This window comes from Leptinotarsa decemlineata, unplaced genomic scaffold (genome assembly GCF_025532065.1).
Source record: "Leptinotarsa decemlineata unplaced genomic scaffold, Ldec_3_MD MMD2_tig00026307_RagTag_RagTag, whole genome shotgun sequence".
Taxonomy (NCBI): Eukaryota; Metazoa; Arthropoda; class Insecta; order Coleoptera; family Chrysomelidae; genus Leptinotarsa; species Leptinotarsa decemlineata.
This window is the reverse complement of record NW_027412681.1, coordinates 13,287,301-13,304,513: the sequence shown is the minus strand read 5'-3', so window position 1 is coordinate 13,304,513 and position 17,213 is coordinate 13,287,301. Positions and strand designations below refer to the sequence as shown.

At 34.3% G+C, this 17,213-nt stretch overlaps 1 protein-coding gene across 3 annotated transcripts in view; it reads left to right on the top strand.

Moving 5' to 3' along the window:
• The window catches only part of LOC111509542 (cell growth regulator with RING finger domain protein 1), a 126,041-nt gene that overhangs the window by 77,172 nt on the left and 31,656 nt on the right, over positions 1-17,213 (top strand). For all 3 annotated transcript variants that reach the window (XM_074181033.1, XM_074181031.1, XM_074181032.1), the window contains exon 3: positions 7,230-7,401. In XM_074181033.1, coding sequence (XP_074037134.1) covers positions 7,230-7,401 — 172 coding nt within the window. The remainder of the gene's footprint in view (positions 1-7,229; positions 7,402-17,213) is intronic.

Genomic DNA, 17,213 nt, shown 5'->3' with positions numbered 1-17,213 from the left:
TTTACTTCCTCTATGCAGAAAGGAAGACTAATATTATCTAAACCCAATGCCTGCGATTTCAGAGATTTCAGAACATCCCAGACATGATCACTAGTTATTTCAGTAAATGAGAATTTCAAGTTACTTTCCAGAAGGTTATTATTATAGAATGATAGTAGTTCCCCATTTACGGAGGTATTACCGGCAACATTCAAAAAATAATTGTTAATTAAATTAGGCTCACGGAGTTCTGAAGGAATATTATTCGTTTTAGAGTCGATTTTGTGCATGCACCCCAGTCGCTGACAGAGCGCCACATCGACTTAACGTTATTTTTATTTTTGTCAAGCACAAATTGCATATAGGCGAACTAGATCTGTATCAGATCTAGTTCGCAAATACCTTCGATGAGCTTTGTTTTTCATTTCAATCATGAGCTTGATATTATGAGTGATGTAAGGAACAAATCTTCGAGTTTTTTCATTTTTGTTAATTAAACAAAGTGGAGCATGAATATCGAAAAGCGACAAGATGTGGTTATTGATGAAATTGACTTTCTCGTTGATATCGTACAGATACACTATATCTCCCCATGGTTTACTATTTGCGTCTAACGCAAAGTTGTCCATGTTGAAGTTTCTGAACTTTCTGAAATAAAATAAATTGCTCCATACCTGTTGATTTTCAATTTCCAGGCTACAGACAGTCATCATATGATCAGTTATACCGAGCATATCAATTGTATGGCAATGTTCTACTTCCATCCCATTACTGACACATATTACATCTATCAATGAAGCTGAATTATTGGTAATACGGGTGAGATCATTTACTATCTGGCACAAATCAAAGTTAAACAAAATATTCTTGAATTTACTGATATCGGGGGTAGTTTCATGTAACAAATTTATATTAATATCACCCATCAAAACAATAAAGTCCACTTCTAAATAAATTATCTCCAACATCTTACCCATTTCCCTCATACAGTTGTCGACATTTGAACGATGAGGACGATAGACAATACCAAGTCCCATCCGTCGTTTTCCAATGTTTACAATTAGCCACAGTTGTTCGAGGAATGCTCAAGTAACAGGCGACTCCTCCACCTATCCTATCGCGATCTGTATGCACCACATCATAGTAAGGTATTGAAATATAGTTATTTGGAAAATCTGAATTCAACCAAGTTTCACTTAACCCTATTATGTCCAGTTTATTTTCAAGAATAGTTTCTTTGAAGCTATTGAAACAATTGTTCAATGATCGGATATTTACGTGAGCAATTTTAATTTTATCTAATAGTGGTTTTTTGATCGAGTGCCTATAGTAGGATTTCCATTTATGTATTTGATGAAGATACATTCTTCCCCACCTTCTTCCCGTTCCTTCAATTTCTCCAATACTTTCTTGAATTGTTCTCGTTATAGTTGAGTTCTATCGGTACTTATATGAACACCAAAACTCATTGATTTGAGTTTGTGTTTGGATTTCAGGATAGTCATGACGTCATCTTTCGAAGGTAGTTCGATTTTAATTGGTGTCGGTGAATTATTCTTATTCTTTCCGATTACTACTACTTTGATGCGCTGGATATCGACAGAAGGGGCTAACGCTTGAATAATTTCAGATACCTTCTTTTTATCTCCTTCTCCTTTGTTGGTGACTGATTCATTGCGTTGCTGCTGAACATTATACATTATTATGTTTTTCTCTCGTCGCTGCCTATCATTTATTTCATTCAAAATGGCATCCATATTATAGGTTTCTCTATTTTCTTTAAGCTTCTTCAGATCTTCCTGAAGTGCCTTGACCACTGACTTGAGATTGCTGTAATTAGCTCTCGACAATTCGCACAATCCATTTCCTTGGGGGGTGTTAGGATTGGAGGCCACGAAGTATCGAGACTTTCTTCAAAACTAATAAATGATAAATGGCTAAGGCAGTATAGGGTATAGGTCATAAGGCAATTTATCAATAACTTTTATTTGTAAATACACGTGATTATCTCGCTCCATCCCCCTCACCCATTGTGATATTTCGACAGTTTTTTCGATTTCGTGTCCTGCCTCAAGGTAGATTCTATATAGAACTGAGATTATTGGTTTGTTCCGGAATGAGAGTTTGTGGTATCCTAATCTGACCGACAATTAGACTAATGTCAATATTGCAGAAAACTCAAATGTGTGTTCAAAATAAGGAAAAGGAAATAGTTTGGTTGAAGTTTTCAAAAATTCAATAATAAAAAAATGATGTCAAGTTAGAAGAGACTATGAATTTTTTAAAGGTAAATAAAATGTTTTCCTTCGCAACTAATTAGCGAATAAATATATCAAACCAATGTTATAGTCAAAGTTCTGGAAAACTTAATAATGAATAAGTCGTATCGCCTACTTGACGTCAAGTTAGCGAGACACAATGTATTCGAAAAAATATTTTCTCCGCAACTAATTAGCGACTAAATATTTACAAGTCAAAGTTCTGGAAAACTTTATAATAAAAAAGTGGTATCGCTAACTTGATATCAAGTTAGCGAGACAACATGTATTTAAGAAAAAAAGGGCGATAAAATATTTTTCTCCGCAACTAATTAGCGAATAAATATACTAAACCAATGGTCTAGTCAAAGTTCTGGAAAACTTTATAATAAAAAAGTGGTATCGCTAACCACAACATGTATTTAAAAGAAAAAAGTGGCGAAAACATATTTTTCCCCGCAACTAATTAGCGAATAAATATACTAAACCAAAGGTCTAGTCAAAGTTCTGGAAAACTGTATAATAAAAAAGTGGTATCGCTAACTTGATATCAAGTTAGCGAGACGAAATGTATTTTTATAAAAAAAAGTCGAAAAAATATTTTCTTCCGCAACTAATTAGCAAATAAATAGTGGCAAATTGTGAAATCATTCGTTTTGCAAATTTCGAAAAGTGTATCGTCAACTTGATGTACATCTACTTTAAACTATATCTTAGTGAATACGAGTAATTCCGTCATCATGAAAATTGGGTCCTCGAGATTCGATGAAGTCATTTTTGCCTAGCCCTGATTGGCGAAGGTTCTACCCGGTGAGAAAGTCCTTGAACCCTGTCACAGAATATTAGATACTTTCAATAATAAACATACACATACTGATTGGTCCTGGTCCTGATTGGCGAAGGTTCCACCGGTGAGAAAGCCATCAAAGTACTGGAAAAGATGGTGGTCGGTTGGTGATAGGTCTGGGGAGTATGGTGGGTGAGGCAAAACTTCTACGCTCGATTCGTAAAATTTTTAGGCGGTGATTTGTGAAACTTACGAACGGGCGTTGTTGAAGGATCGTTTCGTTCGCGCATAAGCAAAGAAGAACATACCTCGAAACGTGACAATATCTGTAGACTGTTCAAATCGTGGGGTATTCACTTTTCGGGCTTTTCGACCTTTCCACTACGTTTTAAACCATCAAATACCTCATGGTAGCAGTGTCAACTGCTGCCGATGCAATTTTACGGTACATTTCGGTGATTTCCTTACAATAGGGACTCTGCTATGATGGTTTGGCCCGGTTGCAGAATGTTATAGTGAATCATACCAGACGCTAAAAAAATCTGTTCTGTCTAAAATCTGTTTTTCCGTTAATCAGCTGTCGCCCCCATACGAACGGCAACTCTCAGAAGTTGAGAAACTTGTGCGAGCTAAGGACTAACGAGGTCTTACCTTTTAACGTGTGATTCCTAACACGTTTGCAGAATCCTCCCCGCTTCAACCAGATAAATTCTCTCGAGAAAAATATTACCACCACAGTTATTACATTTGTTTCATAAATATATCCTAATTTTGGATAATCAATGCACAATATTGTAGTTGAGTTCCACGTGGGTTTCGGAAAAAAATCAATGGGCTTACACATCTAATGCAATTTCTATACAGGATCTTTCTTATAAACATTTCAATATTTAAGTAGGTTATCTTTTGAGACAAAAATCATATGAATATATGTCTTTCAGGTTGCTGAAATTTTAAGAAAACAATATTTTATATTATAATTTTTGTGTAACCATAGACATTTCAGTGAAACCTAGTACGCATCTGAAAACGAAAATACGAAAACTGCAGCTCCTAATGATGCGATGCCAAGATTGAAAGTGGGCTTCAGTCTGAAAATTATTATTGATTGCTTCATCAGAGTATACAATTTCACCCTCCCTACTCTACAGATACAGAAAATCAGAAAAAAATTGCCAACATCAATATATAGAGTCTGACATTCTTTATCGACCAGTATATACCACGACACAGTAGAATGAATATTTATTAAGATATAGAACTACAGAAACACATGACATTGAAATGAACAAACTTTTAAAACAACTATATCATCCTGATTGACAGTTATGTTCAATCTCAGTTTCCACTATTTTCCGGAGGTCATTGGAATGAATAGGTATGTCATCAATTTCGGTTGTACCTGCTGCTTGACATGCTGCGTTATTGGCTGCTCCGTTTTCAGGAATCCCGACATGTGTCGGTGACCAAATGAAGTTTATATTTTTCCTTTTTCTCTTAGTTGGTCAATACGATTATTCATGTGTTGTACAAGTGATCTTCTGAAAAAAATTTCTCCATTGCCTAGAAAGAGTGCATATTATAATAGTATTTTGTAAGACTGACTCGGAGTACCTCAAAGCTCACCAGATATCATATAATTCAACAGTATGTTCAGTGAATATGTTTGAGAACTTTGGAAGGGACCAAAAGTGACTATCTGCACTCCATCATATGTTTGGAGCTGTCCGTGTAAATAGTTTTCGCACCTTGATATTCGGATAGTATTTCAAAGAATATAGTTTTCATCATTACATTATAACAGTCGTTATAATTATATTTCGTGGCTTCTAGCCTAATTTGAGGTTTTTCCAGTTTCCATTATGCAATTTCGCAGAAGGTTAATAATAATAATAATAATATTTATTTTCCATTAGACACTGATAACATGTATTGGAATCGTCAAAGTAAAATAAAGCCATGACTCATAATTCAGTGTGAACAACACCCTTGTTATTAAAACGACAACAACAAAATTAAAATAAAATAAAATACAGCACAGGTACAGTTACATATTACGAATCGAATTTATTGAGGTTTGTTATTACTTTTAGACACATAGGGAGCTTATTGAAAAATAGTAAGACTTACCACTGATGGACAATTTAGTGTTGTTTTATATTGACGAAATGGAAGGAAATCTATTCTTGTTTTAAAAACATAGTTTGACAGTTCAAAAATGTACATACAGACAAGAAAATATACTAGGAACTCCTGCTACTATACGAATTTCTCTTTTCTGTACAATAAACACATCTGAAGCTAGTTTAGAGTTACCCCATATACATATACCATATCGCAACCTTGACGCAACTTGCGCGTGATATAAAGATAATAGTTGTTCTGTCAAAATGATTCTGAAAAGGTAACACAATGAATTTAATTCATTCATCACGAAGGTGCAGTGTTTTTCCCAAGTCAGACATGCATCCATGGTTATCCCCAGAAATGTTGTATCATCTGAACTGTTGGATTTTGATCATCCATTTGAATTTGTACTTTTTCGCACTGTCTTTAAGATTGTGGAATCTCACCAAATGAGTTTTTTCAACAATGAATTGTTTCCACACCAATTCACAACTGACTTCAGTACTTCAGAGTACTTTCACACTTTTTAACCGAAGATGATCCACATTACTGGACACCACCAAGGATGTGTCGTCAGCGTACATCGTTATGAATGAATCTGTGATGAAGTTATCGATTTCATTTATATTAAGAAGGAATAATATCGGACCTTCTGGTAAGAACGCTGCTGGGGAATTCTATAGTCACGTCTCGTAATAGTTTGCTCCGAATTCTAACTGGTCGAGTGGTTGCTGGTCTATTCTCATAATTATTTTCTTAATTGTTGAAAAAGATCAATGAGTGTACTGGGTGTGATGAAAGTCTCCATATTCTGTTGGTGTACTTTAAGATCAGTTGGTCTCTTCTGAATTTGGAACGAGGGACTCCTGCATCACAACAAATATATTCCAAAGGACTGGGTCGAAATCTACAAAATCTCATTAGGTAGTAGTATTTTTGAAACCTTAACATTGAAGTGTACCTCTTTTACTACAAAAAAAATTGTAAAGGATAATACGGTTCATTTGCCTGTACCAGTGAAAAAGTTAGTTTCGAAGCTACTCTGTTTTATTGTCAGTTGATAACTATTTATTTTCTTTTTTACTGGAACAGAAAAATTAACCGCATAGTATATTTGACATTTTTTGTAGTAAAAAAGGTTCTATTCAATAGGTAAAAAGGTTTAAAAAATATCACTTCCTGTGAAGATTTTCGAGATAAATGATTTAAAAAATGACATTTAAAAAAATTAATAAAAGTACGTGGATTTGTGAAAAATGTCAGTTTTTGATGTTTTCTTCAAAAACTAGGCATACTTTGTCTTCCGATTCTCGCTATTTCAAGTTGTTTAACAATATTTCCTTATATGTCGTCATAGTGCCACAAAATTGAATGTAGAGAAAATGGATTCTACGCCACAATTTTGAATTGAAATTGTCACGTGTGACATTTTGTTGAAAAAAAAAATTTATATCCTATCAAATGATTTGAAAAATTATGCAGAGTTGTATTTGAACATTTTTGAATTGAGTTCAAGTGAATTTTCAATTATTTCATCAACAGAAATATCGGATTTAATGAACTATACTTTCTTCCTTCCAAAGGAAGGATTAATTTTAAAATAAACTATTTACAATGATGTGTAGAGCATGCATAGAAGTTATTTTCAGATACAAACTGGAAGATAAAGCCCTCTCGAAACAACTACACTGAATTACACGAAATAAAAAATACTTTTGAAACATTGAACATTGAATTATACATAAACGACTTTTTATTCACAATGTTCTCCAAACATTCGTTATGGAATTGAATCCGATTTCATTCACAGGATCGGTGCACAATATAGTAATTATATAAAGGAGGGCATCATCAAGGGCGGACTTTGATGTTTCGGAATAAGACACTCGTCTTATTGCCTCTTCAGCACCAATCTGAATAACATTACAAGATGCAGCACTGAATTCATTCATAATATTACCATTTTATGTTGAAGAATGTTATAAAAATACTGGAATAAATTGCTTTAGAAAATGGAAAATGAAGATAACATGATCTATTTTTGGAAACCTATTCAATTGTTTTTTCTTTTGTTTTAGAACTGCAATGCTGTATGTCGAGTCAAGTGAAGTACGGTGTTCACGTTTATTGGGGAGTGAAAATAAGAGAACTTCACATTTTCCTGTGGAGGCCTTGGTCGGACCTTAGGAACGCCTGTTTGAATGGCGAATTTTTAAGGGGATACTATCAATATCCCGGACCACAGTTAGAGTAAGTAAAGCATGAAATGTTTTATATTTTTGCAGTCACAAAATTACACTCAAACTATTTTATGGACTACTTTTGTGGTTTTGGGTTTTAATTTTTCGCAGTTTCAATTCACTTAGTCCAAATGCGCTCAACTGTAGAAAAATCGAGATAGAAAAGTTTATCCCTAAAAGTTGAATACAATTATTAACTTTGAAAAAAATGAAACATATTCATAAACTTTGTTTACCAAGTAGGATGAAATTATTAAATGCCTTTAAGTTCGAATGGAGCTGTAATTCGATATTTTGGAAGCATCCCCAAATGGAGTATTGACAAATTTGGATTTGACTTTTTCAACCCTTTCTTTGTAGACTTGAGACAGTTGCTGCGCCGAACGTGTCAAAATTTCAAAGTTATTTCATGCATATGACATGCAATTTTTTCGAAAATTTTGGGCATGAAGCGTCTGGCAGCGAAGTTCGTTCCAAAGTTGCTGAATTTTGGCTAAAAAACCGTCACATGAGCATCGCTCGGAAATTGTTGAATGACTTCAACGGCCATCCATATATGCTCAGAAGAATCATAACTGGTGACGAATCATGAGTATATCGTCATGACATCGAAACCAAAGTCCAATCGTCCCAATGCAAAAGTCCCAGAGAACCAAGAGAACCTTCGATCACATTAACAATGGAGATGGAACAGGACGAATCTATACATTTTTTAGACTTGACAATAACAAAAGTTAACAACAAACATGATTTTTTAATTTATCGTAAACCGGCACATACAGATATCATCATTCATAATTCGTCCACTCACCCATATCAGCATAAGGTAGCAGCTTTCAACAGTATGATCCACAGCCTGACAAATGTACCCTTGTCAGAAGCGAATTTCAATAAAGAACTGAATATAATAAAGCAAATAGCCGTCAACAATGATTCCGGTAGCGGTCTGATACATTCTTTATTATCAAAAAAGTTATATAGTCAAGCCTTGGAAGAAGTTTACCCAATTCGAAGAGAAGAGGATAGAAGTTATAGAACCTTAACCTACTTAGGCCAACCCACTACAAATATTTCAGATTTTCTGCACAGCAAAGGTGTCAATACTGCTTTCAAAACCAACAACAACTTAGGCATGCACATTAAAAATAACAAAGATAAAAGTTCACTTTCAGAAAAATCAGAACTGTATAAATTATCGTGTGGGTCATGTCCGATGTTTTATATTGGTCAAACTGAAAGAACTTTCAAAGCCCGCATAAAGAAACACAAATATAGTTTTCAGAATGGAAAAATGAATTCCACATATGCCAGTCATTTAATCTCAGAGGGACATGAGTTCAACCATGAATACAAACCCCTCCATTTCCAGAAGAGAGGTTTGAAACTTAACCTGTTGGAGAGTATGGAAATAATCAAATTCAAAAACTCTCAGTATCTTATGAACGATCATACTGAATTGAATAATTCGCCATTATTGAATGTGTTCATTCCCAGGTAAAAATAGTTAGGTATATTTACAGTTATACTTTCAGGTATACCTGACCTTTGCAGGTAGATTCATTATTCAGGTAGACGAATAGGTACTAGGTTATAGTATATAATGGTGTAATTTAGAAGTAACTCTCAGTTTACGCTTGAAGAAGCTATTGTATAGCGAAACACGTGTAGCGGTTTTTGTAAAACCCTCATAGTGAAAATCATACAAATAAACTGTATTAATTAGTTGTTTAATATGGATTTTCATCAAGTATCGGCCAGTTCTATTCAAAGCAAGCCAAGTTCGATCAAGATTTTGATCACTGTTTTCTTCGATTACCGTGGCGTAGTGCATCAGCAGTTCTATCCGATATTGTGGAAAAACAATTCATGGCTTTTGCATCACGATAATGTACCTGCTTACTCGTCGTTGCTTTTTCGTAATTTGTTGGCCAAAAACAACACCGTATAATCATGCGTCAGCCACCATATTAACCAGATTTTTCCCCTTGCGACTTTTTCCTGTTCCTAAGATTGGAAAAGACACATGATATGACGGCATTTTGCGACGATTGAGGAGATATAAACCGAATCGCTGAGAGAGCTCAAGAATATTCCAAAAAGGGCATATCAGAACTGCTTCGCTGGCCCTTCAACTTTGAAAGGGACCGAATAGAAATTGATGAATAAATAAATATTTCTTCGAGAAAATGAAAATTCTCGTTACTTTTTAAACAGACAGCGTACATTTCCTTTTCAAGATGACTGACGTATTATCGGTACATTTTGAAAAGTCCCATGCCGTTTTGTACAACCCGTTGTTGATTACTACAAAAACGAAGGGTTAACTGCTTTTTTTCTGTTCTTTTTTAATAGAAATATCCACATGTTTTCGCGCCTTCACCAGCGCAAAAACATGTAGACAAACCCTATAAGCAAGCCGAAAACGTCGACGGATCGACTGCGTAAGGATTTCAGTTTTGTTTTATAAACAATAAGAATTTTGAAATTTTCTTTCACATTTTTGTACATTAATTTTTTTGCAATTATTTTTTATTTAAAGTAATTAAAAGATAGCCATTTATCTCCGTTTATGGAAAAAAATCATCTATATTTATTTATTTTTATTGTATTCGAAGCACAGTTGTTCAGATAATCATGTTTTGTTTATTATGATAAAAATTTCAGATATCCATTAAAAAATTATCAAAGAATAAAAAAATCGGTATATATTCGTCAACGTACTGACTTTGCTGTGATTCTTGTGTAAAAGAGAGTGTTGTTTACAACAACAAAAAGTTATCCAATTCGATGAAGCTAAAGCTATAAATCAAAATACATTGATTGTGATAGAATCAGAATAGTTGCAGAAAACCCAAAATTTAATGACACCATATCAACAACGACAACAAATCCAAGCACAAATTTACAGATATGTTATCTAAGATTGAGGATATTGTTACACGTGATCAAAATCTTACTGTCGATGAAACAGCGTTTGACAACCAAATATATAAAACATTCCGAAATTAACTAACCCAATTATTTGCACAAGTCAGATGCTACAAATGCAATACGCCTAGATACAGACGGCTAAAAAACCAAAGAATGCTCAGGATGTGGAGTTTACTCCAGATCACTAAGCCTAAGGGTTGAGCGGAGAATGGGAAAAAATACCAGCGTGTTTCAAACAGAACTGGCTGGTATCTCAATCGCCACAAAAGATATAACCAGGAAAGAAATTTCTGGCAAAAACATAAAAATCTGCACTGATAGTAGACAAGCCCTATTAGCCTAGAACAGACAATGTGTTACCTCAGGGCTAGTACTAGAGTTCCACCAAGATTTAGACAAATCCTCGGTAGATAATAACATTATCCTGAGGTGGGTTAAGGTCACGACAGGAGTAAAGGTAATCGCATTGCCGACTCTTTAGCCAAGGAAGTGGCCGGACTAAGAATTTTAGGACCCAGTGACACCTACGCCTGATGACTTCGGTAATTGCGGTACTAGCCAAACGTCACACCCATGCTCAATTCCTAAGAGATGAGATGGAATCAAAGAAGGCAGTCTTGCCAGGATCACCCTAGGCGACCTTGGGAAGTTGGCGCCGAAGAAATCTCTGACGATGACCAGGAAAAACCTACGCTTAACGGTAGGATTTTAGACTGGCCACTGTCAACTAAGAAAACACCTCCTTAATATTATGGGGCTAGTGGACATACATCTATGCAGGATATCTGAACAGGAAGATAAAACTGTCAGGCATATCTTATATGAGTGTCCGGAATTATCGTCAATAAGAGAGTGTATGTTTGGCGAATTTTGGCCTACACCTGCCGATATAAAGGAGATGTCTCCTAGTAACTTGTCCACCTTCTTGGAAAGGACAGGATGGACGATGACCTAGGAGGACAACCCCTCGGGAGTATGTACAATGGGTCACATGTGGTCTAAGTGATGTGGACTTACACTCACCCTCCCTACTCTACAGATACAGATATTTGCGCAAGTTACAATTTTGCAAATATTTTTGTCAAATATTCATGGCAATGGTACGTTTACTGATCAATGTACCGATAATACAACTTAATTTTCTGCTGAAACTAAATGTCCACACTTTGTTAATTATTGCCGGCGTGGTTATTTAAAAACTGGATAGATGAACTTTCAGATAATTTGTTATCGATATCAACCGCTGAGTAATTAATGTACAGAAAAGCTATGGAAACTTTGTATTCTTTCTATGTTTTTTACCACTATTTGTAACTAACGTTACTGCAATTTCGTCCTATACGGACATTTTTAAACTTATACAATAAACTAACAATGGTTCATTACATTAGCTCTTATATACCACCCCTGTAGGTACTAATAGAGGTACTTGATTGAGTACCTGAATTTACAATACGGATGTGCCAATTTAAAAACCGGTGAGTAAACTAAATCAATTTGATCATTTAACAGGTTGCACCGGCAATGTTTATGCTAGTGAATTTCCAAGGATTCTAAATAATTAAGTTTGTAACCCTTCCTTGCAAAGGGCAAAATTTCCGTATCGTTTAGATTCGGAAACTTGTGGTTGCATGCCAAGGAATGGTTTGAAAACGTCGAATCATTTTTTCCTAGTCTGAAGGTCCTCCGGACACTTGAGCTTATAAAGTTCAGATTTCTCCAACTTGTCCACCTTATCTTTGGCATTGAAAAGAAAATGAGGTAACCTGGCATGTGGTCTGAATGCCACTTCCACATTGTTTTTTCTGAAGAAACCCGCAATTATCTCTGTTCTTTTTCCAAAATATGTTAGAGTTACCCATTTATTGATTTCTAAATGTTTGACGTGAGGGTATATTAATCTGTAAGTGAATTTCCGGCTTTGTTTCCTGACTAACTTCTGGATAGTATCTGCGTTAAAACCATTATTATGACCTATCTGTGTAATTATATAAATTCCCCTAGCTAGATTGTTAGCAGACAAAGGCAGTGAGAATGCTCTGTGCAACATTGAATTGTACGCTGCTAATTTATGACTATCTGGATGGAAAGAATCGCTTGGCGATTCTTTCCATCTATGTTTTTGTGGCTCCATATCTTAATAAATATTTATTCTGCTATGTCGTGGTGTATACAGTATACTGATCGATGGAGAATTTTGTATTCTATACATTGGTGCTGTTGAGTTTTTCCATAATTTTATGTTTTTGTCTCTTATCGTTCGGGAGATTTTAGCCTCGAAGATGAGCCCGAAGTGGTTAATCTACAGTAATCCAGGACGAGAATTTGAGGTTGACGCTGTGAATTGTTTTGTTACATCTCATAAGAAAAATTTCAATGAAAGATCGCATGATAGCTCACCACCCCAAAGTCTCACGTCATATTTGAACCAATTCACTGAAAACATCAATTAATGATATGCATAAATTTTCCTCTTGAATCACTCTATCCATTTGTGAATACGTTAGGAAATTCCGTTCGGTAGTTTTTATGTTTATCGCGCTCAGATAGAAACGGCGGGGGATTTCCATTTATAACATTTATATTGATTGAATTTGCCATCGAAAAGTTTGACAACTAACAATATAATTATAAATTAGTCTGATAAATGCAGTTTGCACAAGAAACACATACTCAATATTAGATTTTATCGTAAATGAATTGTATTATACAATAGACATTTTTCAGATTAAATAATATTATGAATTTCATTAGTTCAGACTTTCATTGTTTAATAATGTATAAAATGATTTGAAATCCCTGAAAGAACCAAAACAAATGAAAAATTAAAAATAATAGCTGAAAATAACAATTATATTGAGCAAAAATGCAACTCATCATCCGAAGACGATTGTGGATACTAAAAATCGAAACGTCGTTAAGTAACTTGACTTGGAATCTCCTAATTTTTTTTGTCAAATTGTTCTATTTTTTTCTTGTATTTTATTTCACTGTAATTTCATTTCGGGTTTTTTTCCTTAATATAATTATTATTTTCAGCTATTCTCTTAAATTTTTCATTTGTATTGGTTTTTTCAGGGATTTCAAATCATTTTATATAACAACAGACAGTGGAAGTCCGAACTAATCAAGAAACATTGTCAATCACCTTCAAACAATAATAGTATGCTTTATTACAAGCTTTTTTACAGTTGAATTGAAGTACAAATACATTCGAATTCATTTTAGAGTGATAAAAGACGGTTCTCATTTTTGTCGGATATCAGCAACACAATATATTCAGTATTATCTTTCCGTAAACTGCTTTCGTTACATTCAAAATATGAACCACCACATTCATTAACATGGAATATTGAAGTCCTTAGATGAAAATGAACTGAACTTCGCCTTTTATTTCCCTGTAATAAAAATTTTATTCAATGAAATTGTTATTAACTTGCTATTGGAGATAATAAAGAGGAATTATTATTATTATTATTATATTTATGAAACGCCTTGCCTTCATAGGGAGTATGCTGAATTTTCAAAATAGCACTGATCAAAGTTACCAATAGATATAACCAAATAATTTCGTTTGACTTTTAATCTAATTTCTAACACTCTCTTCCCTTCGGAGATAATCAGTCAAGTGTTGATTCAATATATTATTATAAAAATTCCCCTTATGTATAAATATTTTTTCAGCAATCTACTGAAAAAAGTTCGGTATAAAACATTATTTAAAGATACACCTCCCAGTCTCAGTGCGGTGTGTAGATGGAGCATATGAAGAGGCGTGTTGCTTAGTGAAATTAACGTTCACCCTGGAAAACTATACTTGTTACTATAAACAGTCTTTCATTTATTTGACACTCTTGTGACACTGCGAAAGATTATCTGAATTCTGATGAAAACTGAATCAACAATAATCCTTTTACTGGTTAGGTTAGGTCCAAAGTGAGTGGGTCTATTCGACCCTCCACCGCAACCCGCAAGGGTTTATTGTGGCTCAGACTTATTATCACTCTGCCAAACAAACCCAGCTTCTTAACGAAGCCGATTAGTTTGTATGGTGAGTGGTCTTTCAGGTCAGATGGTAAGAGTACGGCTCTGTGCCGAACTCTAAAAACCTGATTGTGTCTTCAGCGGGGCGGGCACAAAGTATGTGCTCTGCTGTTTTATCATTTTCCAAACAGAGACGACACACACTGTCTTCCGACGGTCCGAGTCTCTGCATATGATGATTCAAATCACAGTGACCTGTAAGAAGGCCTGTCAGATATCGTAGTTCATCTCTACTATAGTCCAACAACTGTTTGATATCAAGCTTCGAAGGGTGTAAACGCCGTGGAGTGAGCCAATCCTGGAAGATTCTGGAAGATTCCATAAATCTTCTTGCCATCCAGGTGTTAATCCTCTGACATTTGTAAAATATTTTTCAATAAAACTAAGAAAAAGTGAAATCTCTTCGTCATAACATAGAATACATATATTTACCATCACTCAGGAATAAGAAATGTAAAAAAATACTAATTTTTTCTGTGACGGGAAAAAGTTTGACATTTTATCTCTGACGACAGGTAAAATAATGTTTAATTATAGAATATTTTCTTATACAAAAGTTACATTTCCTTTATATCAAAAGTACAATTAATAAATGTGCATTGCATGAATGATATATGTTCCTTGAACTATTCGGCATAACAGTCGAACTTTCTTGTGTTGTAATAATATTTTTTTCTTCAGTAACTACAATTCTCGTGTTTACAGGGCCGTCGCCATGGGGGGGGAGCGTCCCCCCCTGCTTTTTCGACTTGGGAAAAAGTTGTGAAATTTTGGGCCATGAAGATAGAGAAAAATAATAGTAAAAAAATTAATAAAAATTAAAAAAATAAAAATTATAGAAGAGAAAAGGAGAGGGAATAAGGAAAGGGGAAGAACAAGGAGAAGGTTGGGATTTCCCAACATGCATAAATTGAAGAGAATTCTGAGTTTGAAATCTTCAAAAAAGTTTAATTTCTCCCAAGTAAGAAAACAGTCCTGAACAGTCCACAAATTTTGAAGTGACAATTTTACAAAATCCTAACTTTTCGCTGTTTTTTCGACTTGGAAAAGTTGGGAAATTTCGGGCCAACAAGATAGAAAAAATAATAGTAGAAAACAATAAGCATAGTATTATTTAAGTGTTGTTTCCTTTCATTCGTATTGAATATTCCTGTACATGGTGGGTATGGAAGACCAAGGACCTTGGTCCAAAGTAGGATAATTCCCATTATTATTTTTATAATCACCAAAATTTATTTTCGTTTGTGCATACCCTAACGGGCATAAGCATTCAGCCAATATTTAGATATCTAAGTAAGAAAACTATTATATTATAGTAGTAACTAATCCTTCTGCTTTCATTTCTTCGAATGTTGGGAAATTTTGCTGGTAGGGTTGGAAAAATTTGGATTCCCTTCCTCCCCCGGTTTTTCTTTTCGCTACAGCCCTGCCTGTTTACATCATTTTTTATTTGCTTGAGTTTCACAATTAATAACGTTCCCGAATCTTCAATATCATCTAATGTTACCTGGCTGATTTCACAAATTTGATAAGCTCCTGCAATCCCAAATACAACAACAACCTTGGCCATTAAATAAACTTCATCGGGAGCATTATTTAAAAAGTCACTAATATGTGTACTCGTAAATATCGCAGCTTTCTTGGGCGTGTAACCTTTCCCATTCTGTTTTGGAAATGTAATTAGTTTGAAATATTTTGAAATGTCTACATTATTATTGGATTGTAACATACTTTTAATCATTGAATAATTCGACCACACTGATGATGGCTTTTGTTGTTGTGCCAGTTCCGTAAAATAAGCCAATAACACCGTCTCCGAGAAACAACTGCATGTCTTTTTCATCTTCCATTCCATGAATCTTGAATACGCTGTTTCATACATTTTCCGCCATTTAGCTGGCAATAATTTTTTCCGCCATTTAGCTGGCAATAATTTTTTCCGCCTACCTCTATCCAAAGTATACATTTCCTGGCCTCATTGTAGGGAGCAAAGTCGTACTTTTCCTCACTAGGGAGGAAAAGTAAAAGTGACGTCATGGTACATAATCAATGAAATAATTTATACGGCATTGACAACCTAAACTATATTCTATTATGTAAATATAAAGTTTACCGTTTATTTATAGAACAACCTGTATTTTGCAATATGGTATAAATTAGTAGGTATTTTAATTTAACGATTTTTTCATTGATAATTTGTTAGATTCATAGATCCATCCGGTTTTCGAATTTATGACAAATTTTATAGCATGCTATGGTCGTTTGACAGTTTCAAAGTGTGATTCACCATACATAATAGGTGTATCTGTAAAATATTAAGGATATTTTAAAAATGAGTGATTCAAGCGATTTTGAAGATATAAATAATACACCACCGGATATTTTGGAACAAATTAATGTAACGGTACAATCTTTATTGCCCCAAAAATCTAAAGATAAATACGAAAAACAATATTTACATTTCAAGCGATGGGCCGAAGAAAAGCATATTCGTATTTACTCAGAAAATGTTATGTTGGGATATTTTTCGATATTAGCAAATACACTAAAAGCCTCTACATTGTGGTCCAAGTATTCGATGCTACGTACCATGCTTCAAATAAAAGAAAATATAGATATTAAATGCCCAAAATTAATTGCTTTCTTGAAAAGGCAAAACTAAGGATATAAACCTAATAAGGCAAAAACCTTCTCAAGAGAGGAACTAAATAAATTTTTATTAGAAGCCCTCGATAATAATTATTTATTAATGAAGGTAAATATATTTAAAAAATAAAAGTTGAATATTATAATAGAGCTTAAGCTTTATGCTATGTTTATGATTCCGCAAAAGTAGTTTATTAGGCT